The 13,207-nt window shown below is 45.7% G+C and overlaps 1 protein-coding gene across 13 annotated transcripts in view; it reads right to left on the bottom strand.

Annotated features, from left to right (window-relative positions):
• The window catches only part of DTNB (dystrobrevin beta), a 409,923-nt gene that overhangs the window by 224,134 nt on the left and 172,582 nt on the right, over positions 1 to 13,207 (bottom strand). For 10 of the 13 annotated variants that reach the window (XM_032762373.2, XM_032762370.2, XM_075063546.1 and 7 more), the window contains one exon: positions 9,495 to 9,619. The exons of the other annotated variants lie outside the window; for them this stretch is intronic. In XM_032762373.2, coding sequence (XP_032618264.1) covers positions 9,495 to 9,619 — 125 coding nt within the window. The remainder of the gene's footprint in view (positions 1 to 9,494; positions 9,620 to 13,207) is intronic. 13 annotated transcript variants of the gene reach the window in all.

The raw sequence follows: 13,207 nt of genomic DNA on the forward strand, positions 1-13,207 counted from the left end.
CCTGCTGCCTGACCAATATCCCACCGTGCGGGTCCTATTTGTCCCATTTCGGGGGGTTCTACCTCCGTCCTCCCTCAGGGACAGCGCCCAGGGAACCCGGTCACCAACTGGGTTGGAGCTAGCTGACCTAGTCCCGCTGTCAGCCAGAGTCCCTTCTTTCCCCTGCCAGTGTAGGCGTCAGGTCCGGTCAGGATCCTCGGTCCGCCTATCCTTTTTATTGGCCCTCTGTTACCCCTTCCGAGTCTTCTGACTTCCCCAGTGGGAGAACACATCCTGGCTAACCTCGTGAAAGCGGGGAGAGGTCCCCTATCTGGGCACCCTTTGGATCCCAGGGTCCTCCCTCCTTCTCCCCTCGTCCGCAGGATAGGCCATCAACCCGCGGGAAATCTGTCCGAATAAGGAACAGGGTAAGGGAAGTTTCGGAAACGACTCCCACTGTCAACCCGATCGGTAGGGTTTCCAAGACTTCGATGCGTACAGGGACGGTTGGTAGTAGCTTGACATCTCCATGTACACGGATATTCCGAGCGTTTGCCTGGGATAGTTGGCATCGGCCTGACCAGCGTCCTGAGACCATGTAACTGCACTGCCGCGAGGCTATAATGCAGTGTTACTACACGAACCCGTTCAGCTTACGGCCCTAAGTGTATCTATGACGGGACCATCGCAACCCGTACTAGACTTATTAGATAACGCATGGTCCCCCTTATCTCCCAATTTACACTGCATAGGGCTCTCCTAGATTAGGGCTTGGGCAGCAATATGCCCCTAATTCAACCACCAAGGCATAACATCGGTACCCACCCTGGGCAGCCCCTATTTCGGCTGCCTGGGATATATCCCGAGCCTTCTCCCCAGTCCTCCAGTCCTCCGGGGACTGCTGGCGGCTCTCCGCCTTCCTGCCTCCCCTCCATTTCCAGCCCGGAGAATGGGCAAAACCGGGGCCTCGGCGTAGAGGGCTGGGCCTCCGATAAACCTGGCGCTTCCTGCCCCGTGGTCTGAAGAAGTTGGGCTGCTAATGCGTCTACATGAAAGCAACTAGATCGTCATAGAGGAAGGGATCATTTTGCGGACCGCACCCCCTAATGTCCGGCGGCAACCCTCTCATGACACTTCCAATACCAGATCTCTACTACCTTCTCTGGCCCATGGGGCCTCAGGGCGGACCCTCCGACAAGGTGATCAAATCGAATTAGCGGGGGACTCAGTGGGTTTGGTCCCTCACCGGTACTCACTCGTGGAAGCGCTGGCGCCTTATGGCCGGCGTCACGCCTGCCCCCTCGCCAGGATGTTTCCGCCTTCAGTCGAGAGAATTCCATAGCGTTCTGCAGGTCATGTCGAGTAGGCTTTCTTGGGCTCCCACATAGGAATGGAGCCAGCAGACCGGCCCAACGGTCTTGGGGCCAGGCTCCCTAGTGCCGTCCTCTCGAACAAGCAAGGAGATACGCCTATAATCGTCATCTGCTTGTCCATCTTCTGGCAAGTAGTTGCCTCGGCGCAGCGGCCGACTCCCTGCCCGTGCGCATCGTGCAGGCCTTCCACTGGGTTTAACTACCTCGGTCAGGGTGCTCGATCTTGGCTGCCTGCTCATCAGCAGCTGGTTGGTCTCCTGTTGCAAACCCATATGTGATCTTCCCGCTGGCAGCCACCTGCACTCGGGAAGCCTCCTTTTGGGCGCAGTGGCCCTGCAACAACGCCTTCAAAATCATCCGCCATTTTTCAAAAAAAAAAAAAAAAAAAAGTTTTTTTTTTGTGGTTTTCACCTTGGCCCCAGTGGGGCTGCCACAGAGCCTCGCTCACATAGGGGATCCCACCCCTGACACCACGTGTGGCAAGTACCTGCCTCTCCGTTTGTTAGCTCAGTCCTTTTAGCCCCGGAGACACAGCTGGGCAAAAGAAAAAAGGAAAAAGAAAAACTCCCTTCCCAATCTCAGCAGGGTATGCTGATCCCTTCTCCAGCCAGCCCTTGTTACTAGTTTACCTTTCTCCTTCTGGGGAGAATGCAATCGCCTTCCAGGAGAGTCAAGAGTTTAGCCTGCCCCTACTTGCGGCAGCTATCGCTTCTCTCTTCCTCTCCCCTTGCTCCTGCAGGGAGGTTTTAAAAAGGTCTCCAGCAATTGGAGCCAGCTGAACCTGATTAGTTCCCTGCTAACCCCTGTCCCAGCTGAACCTTATTCCTCTAGGGCTAAGCCTTCCGGGACCAATTACTACCCCTCTCCTGGCAGCTAATTGTCCTGAGTTTGCCACAGTAGTAATGAACATTGTAAAGGCTGCAGACTAGTTCACAATTGGGCAAAGATAGCTGGGAAATGAGCACTGATTAACTTAGTCTTTAAAACTAGATTCAGCCAAACAAGGAGGAAATACCTGGTCTTCAGTACATGTCATTAGCAGAACACTATGCTAGAAAGGGATTCCTCCATCCACTGATGAGTAGAACGCCTATATGCTAATCGACCAGTATCTCTGGTAGCAAAGATCATGACCAAGCTCAGAAAAAAAGGTTTCTGTGGTTTTGACAACCCCACAGTGACCAAGATAGCTGCATTTCTCAACTCTGCTGCAGATGGAGTGGGGAGACCCTTTCTCTGTAAGCTTCGCTGTTTGTAAGTGACCACCAGGACTATTTTGTGAAACTGAACGAACTCTTACATCTGCAGAGCTTCCTGATATTATACCATCTACTACATGGTATTATCCTGCTCATTGACACAGATCAGAATGGCCTAATTGTAAAGGTTGGCCTGGTACTACAGCTGGTATCCGTGATCCAAAGAATTATTTTACTTTCTTGCTTTTATGAAGGAACTGTAAAAATCTGAGGCCTGATTTGTCTTTGCAGAATGAAGATGAGATAATTTTCAACAGCTAGGATTCTCTGCTAATTGTATGAAGAGTTTTGATGGTCGGTACATTCCCTTCCTCAAAAAACTATTAATCAGGAACCAGATTGTGCCTGATCCTGTTGAGTTCTGCATGGTGGGTGTGGCAGAATGGTCTAGAAGGAGAGTCAAAGGGAAAAGACAGGGCTATATATGGTCATCCTCCCCTTGCACGCACCACTTGAGCCAGCATAACAGCAGGGGTGGGGTGCACACTGCACACTTTCAAAGGTGAAGAACTTTTGTACTGGTGACCCCTTTCATACAGCAAGCCTCTGAGTGCGACCCCCCCCTTATAAAGTAAAAACTCATTTTTATATATTTAACACCATTATAAATGTTTGAGGCAAAGCAGGGTTTGGAGTGGAGTCTGACAGCTTGCGACCCCCCATGTAGTAACCTTATGACCCCCCCGTTTGAGCGGCGCTATTCCAACAGAGCCCCGGAAAGAATTCTCACTGAGTAAGAGCTAAGTAGCAGCTATTGTTGCAGCACAACTCTTCACACCCTCTCTACATTGTGAGCTGTGACTACAGCTCTAGTCTGGACCGAAATGCCACGGGATTACATAGCTTTAAAGATATTATATTGTTTCATCATAGTGTATATTCTCATCTACATGGACTGGGTGTAGTCAATGTCTTTACAGAGTGACATGAAACTCCACTCCCTGAAGAAAATGTGGGAGGTAAATACTTTTTAGCTATTTTCCTTGAATGTAGTATTTTTATTTGTATTACAGTAGCAACTCAAGGCCTGAACCAAGATCGAGGGCCAATTGTACTAGGAATTGTAAGGGTAAGAGACAGTCACTGTTCTGAAGACCTAGCTGACAAGGGTGAAACAGAAATAGAGGCACAGAAAGGCAAAGTAACTTGTCCAAGGTCAGATGGCAGAACAGAGGCAGAACTGGGAATAAAATGAAATGGCTACTCACCTTCTTGCAACTATTGTTCTTTGGAAGGGACAAAGTATTTGTGTTCTACAGCCCTGGCAGTCAGTGGAATTGAGGTCAGGGTCTGCCACAGAGTCGTGATATTACCCTCAACTGTCTTGATTAATCGCAGAGCTATCTGTGATGGACCTTCAGGTGTAAGCATGTCCACCATGGGGTCCTTGGCCTCGACTGCTTCCTGCGCTTGCAACTCCATGTTGCGGGCAATCCCTCTCAGAAGGTCCTGATGTGCTCTGTGGTCAACCGGAGGAGGGCCCGAAGCCAAAGCCCTTGCCACAGCCTCGTCAGGGGACGAGGACAAGGTGGCCAGAGGAAGTACCGGCTCCTCCTGTTCCTTTGGCTCCCTGACCTCCTCCTGGTCAGTGCCTGCCCCTGTGGCAGCTATAGTCAAAGTGGCCATTGCCTGACCCTGCGGCTGGTCCTGTGCTGGAGTCACCATGGCAGCGGCCTGAGCCTGAGGGGGCAGCTGGCTCAGGGTTGCTTCAGATCCCTGAGGTATAAGCCTGTCCCTGGCAAAGTGAGAGGGTTGGTATTCCGAGGTAACTGACCATGAACCCCATGAAAGGGAGGCCTGGGCCTGATGGTAAGCCCAGTGAGTCCATAAGGGCCATTGCGCTGGGGGCTGCCACTGCCTTCGCCGCCTCTTGGACCTATACCAACTACCCTGGGAATAATATGAGTCACCGTCGGAGTCCAAGGAAGTGGATCCTGTTCCTGATCGCGATGACCAAGGCGGTGCCAAAGGGCCATGCACAGGAGACCAGTGTCATGCAGATGAGGCGGGGGACTGGTGCCGGGTCGACCTCTCCAGAGACTGGTGCCAAGTATCTGGTGTCAGTGATAGAGGACGAGGACCCAGTGCCGTGTGTCAGTGCTGTCTGCCATTGGTGCCAGAGAGTGGGAGTGTTGCACCGGTGCTGGAGATGCTCTTACAGAGCTTGGTGCTGGGGTGCGATGCCACGGCGAAAGTGACTGGGAGTGGTGCCACGGATGGTGCCGAACCAGGGACTGGGAGCATCACATCATAGCCAGCTTACCTCTAGATGGTAGTGGATGTATCAGTACCAGAGGCTTGTCCCTCAGAACTGGGGGCTGTGAAATGTCTGGGGTGGAGGGTGGCTCTAACTCCTCCACCTGGCACTGCCCTTACAGAGAGTTGCTGAGTGCCAGACTCAACGGTCCCCTCTGAGGCACACAAATTAGCAGCACCGACTCATGCTGTTTTGGGGCTGAGTCCATTCTGGGGTGCGTCTGTGCATCCCCGATGGTCCCAAGGCTTTCGGAGCCAGTGAGCACTCCCTTTCAGTCTTCCTATGCCACTTGTGCAGCACCGACAAAGTCAAACGGTGCTGGGCCACTGTCCCTGGCTGCGGTGCTGGGGAGTGCTGGTGCTGAGGGTCTCTTGTACTAGAGTCCTTCCTTGGCACCATATCAAGTACCAATGCCAGAGCCCTCCATACGGACACGCTCAGTGCTGGGTCCTGGTGGTCCGCAGCAGGCTGGGGACACAAAGCGTATTCCATGAGAAGTTACTAGAGGAAGAAATCTCGCTCCTTTTTGGTTCTTGGCCAAAAAGTCCTACACATTTTGTACTTCTCAGTCTGGTGCGCCTTCCCCAGACACTTTAAACAAGAGTCATGGGGGTCACTAATGGGCATAGGCTTGTTGCAAGCCACACAGGGCTTAAAGCCCTGGGGTTGCGGCATGCCATGGAGGGGTTAGGGACTATCTAAACTATTCAACTATCTACTTTGTAAACTAAAACAAGTAACTAGAACAACTAACGAGGAAGAAACGCTAAGGAAAGCCCTTGCTGAGCAAGCGAATGCTATTCCAATGGCTGTCATGTATGGTAAGAAGGAACTGAAAGGGGGTCGGGTCAGCAGGGTCATATACTGAGTGCCACAAAGGTGCCACACCAGGAGGCTCCACAGCCCACCCGACGGGAGCTGCTAAGGGAAAACTTTCCGACGACCACGCATGCAGCGTGCGCACACCTGATTGGAATCGATGTGAACAAACACTTGAAGAAGAGCCAGGTTTTATGACACCCACGCCAGTGTCCTCACCATTGGACTACATTATCCCTTGTCTAAAACTGTTGGAGTTTCCCATATCTGAAACTATACAGAAGAGTGAAGTGTATGAAGATAAGCAGTTTTGTAGGTTTCACAAAGGTTCAATACGTGACTTGGAAGATTAGGTTATTATTTAAATAGCAATGTACTCATTTGAATTGAAACACAATATTGCATGTTTGGGCAAGAGCAAGAACAGATCAAATGAAATCATCTTTAAAGAGGATGATAATTAGTTGAAAAATGTGTTAACAGATATCGGTAGTAATTTGGACATCCACTTGAAAAGAAACTGAAATGGTTAATATCCTTGAAATATTTAGTTGGATTCAATTAATAAATTAAAGATCCTGGTCCTGGTTGTGAGGGTTTCCATCTGTGCTGTTCCACAGCATAATAGGTCATCTGAGTGGCTGAGCAGTATTAGGCCAGGTTTTGAAGGGAATGGACTGCAGGGCCTGGCTAGAGTTAATGTGCTGCACTAAGTGAAGCTATCCAATGGTGAATGTGTTTTATATAAAGAAAGATGGAGGAAATTCAACCACTAAGTTCTTGGCACAGATTCATTTGATCCATTAATCAATTAATGTCTCCCAGCAGAGGGCAGAAATAATTCAATGTACTTGTTAATCTGTGCCATACGTGAAACTTCCACTGGTATTTTTGGAATTAGATCTTACACAAACAGTCACATTAACTTGAAACTACTTGCATATATTCTTTTCATGCAGAGTCACAGAATAAGGTCCTTCTTTCTGAACAAGTAATACATGTTATAGTACTGTTTTTCCTTGTAAAACCCTGCTGGTATCAAAATGGAGGAACTCAATGAGAGAATCCAAAGAAGAAAACATGAACTGACATTGACCCACAATGATCTTGGAATTATGTGAAAATCTAAACAATGCAGATAGTAAGTATCACTTGCCACCAGACTGGGCAGCATCCTCACAGCAACAGACCTCATCTAAGAGCTTAACAACTCAAGCTAGTTTTCACAACATGTCTCAGCCACTCCATGTGGTTAACTATTGTTTCTAATATTATGGACAATTTTCACCCTGCTTGTTTTGTTAACCTGGGGAGTCATTAAGTTACGATAACATACCACTTCTAACTCTGAAATGAAGAGTAGCCCTAACAGAAATGTTCTTTTTATTAACCCAATTTAATAGAGAAAAGTAGAACAATTATATCCCATTAAATCAGATCCAACAACTTCTGCTGCATAGGATTAAAACCACTGCAAGCATGTGACACAAAAAGCTGATACAAAAGCTGGAAAAGAATCATGTGGCCAAGAATGAATTCATATAGCTCAAAACTATAGCTTTCAAAAAGTTCAAGAATGGACTACAGTAGATATCATTTCCTATTCCTACTTACATTCATGTCAAGCTACAGTGCCTTCTGTGTTCTTTATAAGGGGAAGACAGATCAGCATCTCTTTATATTATAATCATCGTCACTACTGTACTACTCTCGCCTTTCCAATATTCTGTATTTTGACAGACTAGTCTCCAGCTCTTCTTCAGTGACTGTCAAAACAGTTAAAAGATGATAAAAGGGCCAGTCAATCAAAATCACAAGGCATTAGTAAAGGTCAAAGTGGAACTGTTTAATATTAAACTTTCAAAGACCGGGACACTAAAATTCGGATATCCTGGTTTTCAATTCAGAGACTGTAAAAAGAAGAGAAAACCTCTTAAGACGAATCTGTCTTTCTGACAAGGATAAATGAAAACAGCAATAGTACCAACTTAATTCAGTCTTAAAGCTGGGGTGTTGGTGTCCTTACTGAATATTGTATGAAACTAGAGTCCTCAGTTTTATTTAAATTATGTCTCCATAACTTTGCTTCTCTTCCCTTGTTTTTCTCTGAATCATTTTGCTTAATTTTTTCCGACATGAAAAACTTGTGACTTTTGCAAAACTTAGCGTAGTATTAACCGTTGTCTCTTTATCAGTCAAGCTTATTATATGGATATGCTGACACAATTTCAATTATCTCATGAATTCTGATTTTGATCTCCAGAACTGATAAGACCAGGAAGCAAAAATACCAGATTGATTACAGATCTGTCCAAATTGTAACAATATGACAATGTCTCTTTGGTAACAACATTCTGCCACATTGAAACCATAGAGATAACGCCACTGAACAGAAAAGCATAGGAGACCAAATCAGTGAGACAAAAATAAATAACTTGTAAAGCCAAGGTCCACAGCAAGCCACAATTTTTCACCAGGCTCAGGATCAACCACCACCACCAGATACTTTAAGAGTGTCTTATAAAATATGAACTCAGAAGTAGTTACAGTCTTCAAATGACAGTTTTGTTTATGCAGTTTAATGACAAGCAAAATAAATACAGGACCTGATCTGACGTGGCTTTGAGCAGCTCAACTCCCATTCACGCGTGTGAGTGCTGAGGATACTCAGTACTTTGTAAAACTGAATTCTTAATAAATAAGTACAGATAGAATATAATAAAATATATGGATAAAATCCAGAAAATACATTATCTATGAATAAACATACTCATACTGAAAATCAACTGCAATAAGACAGATATCATGACCTTTAATATTGCCTCACCACGCCCAGTACAGATAGAGGATGATGTTCTCACAAATGTAGAAACATTCACATACTTGGGCAGCACCATCAGCCAGGACGGTGGAATAAGCCAGGACACCCGCAACAAAATCAGTAAAGCCAGGAACACCTTCAGGAGCTTAAATACAGTTTGGAAATCATCAAAATACAACACCAAAACCAAACCCAAGATTTATCAGAGCTGCATACTTTCAACGCTACTTTATAGTGCAGAAAGCGGGGGAATGAGAAAGTATGACATGTCCAAACTGTCTTCATTCTATACAACCTGCCTCGGAAAAATCCTCCATATCTTTTGGCCCAGAACAATCTCAAACCAAGATCTACTGACACAGTGCAGCCAAGAGGATATGAGCACCATCATTGCCAGGAGGTGTTGGAGATGGATTGGCCATGTGCTTTGGATGGAAACTGATTCCATCAGCAGAGTAGCAATAAGATGGACACCTGACGGCAAGCGAAAACGAGGCTGCCTGAAAATAACATGGCGAAGAGCTGTGGCAGCTGAGCTGAAAAATCTGGGGCACAGCTGGGGAACCACTGAAAGACTTGCCAGAAACAGACAAGAGTGGAGGAGCTTCATCACTGTCCTAAACGCCAGAGGTATAATAGGAACACAATGATGATGGTTACCTATACATTATGTATCAGTCATTCTTCTGCTAACAGAATATTTATTTAAGAACATAAGAACGGCCATAATGGGTCAGAGCAAAGGTCCATCTAGCCCATTTACTTGTTTAACATTTTTGCAGAGAACAAACTCATGTAAAATGATAAATCTGTTTAAGGGATCCTTTCTGACTTAAAAAACTACATCTCTTAAAAACTCCATAGTGAATCCAAAAGGAACTAAAAAAACAAATTCTGCTGTCAAATATGTCCGCAAACAGCTACTTTGGTATCAATTTAGTTTTAAGTTTTGATTAAATGAAAGATACATACAAATGGATACTCACACAATATGAGCAAGATCAAGTGGCTTCTCTGGCTGTTCAGGAAATACAGGATGAGGTGGTTCTCTAGTGGGCACACAACCAAGAGATTTACTAATTGCATGGCTCAGCTTCTTGGCAGGCGATTTCTGTTTTTTAAAGAAAGTCAAACAATGAGTAGATCAATCTGTGCAAGGAAAGAGCACAGACGTTCAAAAATATCCCACATTAGAAAATCTATGTGTAAATACCATATCTAGCTGATTAGTACGAAGTCATGCATCCAGTACAATTCAGACCCTGTAAACAGGGTGAGTGGCTGCATTAATCTCTACATTTCTATTAAGCTGGAATTTTGAAAGATGGTAGACTCATTCATTAGACTGCTAAATCAAGAAATATCCCAAATGTGAACTCTGAGCTTTCTATCAGGGTCACACCAAAAGGTCATTAGTCTTTGTCATGGTATTTCAGCTAAGTGGCCTTTTGAGATATAATTTTGAAGTATGATACACTCATCGGAACCTGACACCACCTCTCCCTTTAGAACACAGCAGGTGCTGCTTAAAGAGAAGAAGGAAAGAAACACTTAAGGATACTCAGTCAAGTTCATCACAAGGATGGACGATTCTTAATTATCAACAACTACTATGTTTTTGTCATAGGCTTCACCCCAGAAAGACTGAAATGAAGACGATAGCTATTTGTGACGCTCTGTGCCTTGGGGGAACCCCCCGCACCTCCATGTTCATCCTTATAATATGATTGGGTGGTAGCCAATGCAAAGTTTGTCATGTTGGATGTCTTCAGAAGGCTCATGATGCTCTGAGCATTGTTGTTATAGTAATGTTATAGGTTGTAATTTCATGTATATAGTTATGAGGCTGAAAATGTGTCCTCATGGTTTAACCCTCACCCTTTTTACCACAATGACTTAGTTAAATAAACCCAGGGACAGTGAGACTAATTATTTTTTCTAACTTATTAACATATTATTGAGTTTAAGGTAATGTTTTCGTGTACCATATATATTATATTGTAAAAAATGGGAGAACGTAATTCCCATTTGTTGAATGGAATAAGGGGACTGTCTCTTTGACCAACATTTTTCTTATAATATTGCCCACTGTACCCCAGCTCTTCCATGATTCCAAATTCATAAACATCCCTGAATTCCCAGCAGTTGTGAGTCCCCTCTATTTCTCTCACTCACCTCCACTGACTTCATAGTTGACTCCCCAAAAACCACCCTCTTCACCCTTAATATTTTTGTCCTTCTCCCATTGCACCATCCACTTAAATAACCATAAACCACTTCCTCCATCCAAGTCCTGTACTGCTGAAATCTGTGGAGAAAATCCAGGGATCACACAGACTTCCTCCACTACAAATTCACCCTTTCCTCCTTCAAGGTTATCTTCCACGAACAGCTGTTCTCTTTCTCTCCCTCATTACGATTCACTCTACAGCTCCCATCGTTTGTCACCCTCCACTCTATCCTCAAGCTCCTTTTCCCCAGGATTCTTCTCAGGATTGCACTGATTTGAACATCAATCAGTTCAGATTTGATCACTTTCCCTCTACCCTTTCGTCTATCACTCATGCATCACTTTTGTGTCCAAGTGCTACCATCCCATCACTGTTTGTTTCCCTCCTCACACCCTTTCTCTCCTGTCACTGACTGATGGTCATTCACGTAATTCTCTATTTCCCTTACCATAAGCTGTCCCCTCAATTTTCTCTGCTTCACCCTCAACCTCTCCTTATAATCTGACTCCTTCCACTCAAACTAGAACCCAGGCTCCACTATTCTTGTAAAAATAAATAAATAACCTAAACAGCTTTTGCACCCAATTGCCCCTCCAACTACTGTTCTACTTCTCTTTACGTCCTGAATGGGCTATTTCCATCCCTTGCTTTTCCTTCCTTCTTATCTCACTGAATCCTCTCTCCTCTCCAATCCTGCTTCCTCCCTCTGCACTCTACCAAACTTGCTCTTTCATGATCGCTAACAATCTTTTTCTTTTCCTAATTTAGTGATTTCTATTCCATCCTTTTCCTTTGTACTTTTCATAACTAAAGATTACTCTCACGTTGAATCCTGTCCCCGTCACCTTTCTTTGTATAGCACTGTCTTCTATTGGTTCTCCTCCCACTTCTTATCAGTCCTTCAGTGTCATTTGTAGGGCCCTGTGTGGATACAACATTTGTATCCGCATCCGATCTGCAAACATTGTCTGTAGATATCCTCTGCTGTGTAGTAACTCTGTGATGCCAAAGAAGTCCATTATGAATTAATTTAAAGCCATTGGATGCAAACGCTGTGGATGCCATCCACAGCCTCAGAAACCACCCTGACATTATCATCAAAGAGGCTGATAAAGGAGGTGCTGTTGTCATCATGAACAGGTCTGACTACCAGAAGGAGGCCGCCAGACAACTCTCCAATACCAAATTCTACAGGCCACTTCCCTCAGATCCCACTGAGGAATACACTAAAATAATACTCGTATCAGTGGCATGCTAATGAGGCACCTGCATGGCCCCACATGCCAATATTTTTACGCTGACTGGACACCGCTTTCCTCGCTCTCTTCCACTCACGCCCCCCTCTTACCTACGCTACATTGGATGACATTCTTCATCTCTGACCACTGATGGGAGGAGATCTCTAGAAATTCCACCACAATTTCACAACTTCACACCCACATCAACCTCTAGCCTGGTACCACTCTACGGCTGAGCTTCCACTTTCTAGACACCACGGTGCAAAACCAACATGTCACAATTAACACCACTCTATATTCAATAAAACTACGACCGCCGCCTACCTTCATGCCATCCAGTTCCATCCCGGGCACATTCCACGAATCCATTGTCTACAGCTAAGCCATGAGGTACAAACCGACTGCGGCTACCTCTCAGACAGAGACCGAACACCGTACAAAATCTCCACCAAGCATTCTAACTACAAACCCGCCACGAGGAAATTAGGAAACAGCAGCCACAGACCAGATCGTTACCAGAGGAAGCCTCTCGCAAGACAAACCAAGAAAGAACCAGAACTTCCATACGGCCATCACTCAGCCCCCAGCTAAACCCGCCAAGCATCACAGGGATCTACAACCTTCTGGACAGTGATCCCACACTTTCCGGCTTGTGAGGCAAAATCTTGGTTCCACAGACACCTGCCCACCTGAATGTATTCTTCACCAGTCAACTGCACCGGACCTGTACTCTAGCTCGAGGGAACCAACATGCAAAACAACCTCTACCGATGGCCAACTCTGCCCAATATTCTACACGCAGCGACCACCATAGTCAGGGACCTAACCAGGATCAGCGCATGTTACCATCACTGTTGATCACGCTGCACGACTCCACGCAATTAATATACGGCGATGCATATGCCAGCAGTGCCCTCTGCTTGTACAGTCGGCCAAACGTGGACAGTCACTAGGAAAGTGCATGGACACAAATCAGATATCAGAATGGCATATACAAAACTGTAGGAGAACTTCAACCTCCCTGGCCACACTATTGCAGACCTTAAGGTGGCTATCCTGCCAGCAAAAAATTCAGGGACCAGACTGCAAGAGAACTGCTGAGCTTCAGTTCATTTGCAAATTTTGACACCATCGCTCTGGACTAAACAAGACTGTGAATGCTGCAATTCACGTGAACAGTTTCTCCTCCCTTGGTTTTCCACCTCTTACTGGCTAGAACAGGGCCCTCAG

The sequence above is a fragment of the Chelonoidis abingdonii genome, chromosome 3 (genome assembly GCF_003597395.2).
Source record: "Chelonoidis abingdonii isolate Lonesome George chromosome 3, CheloAbing_2.0, whole genome shotgun sequence".
Lineage (NCBI taxonomy): Eukaryota > Metazoa > Chordata > Testudines > Testudinidae > Chelonoidis > Chelonoidis abingdonii.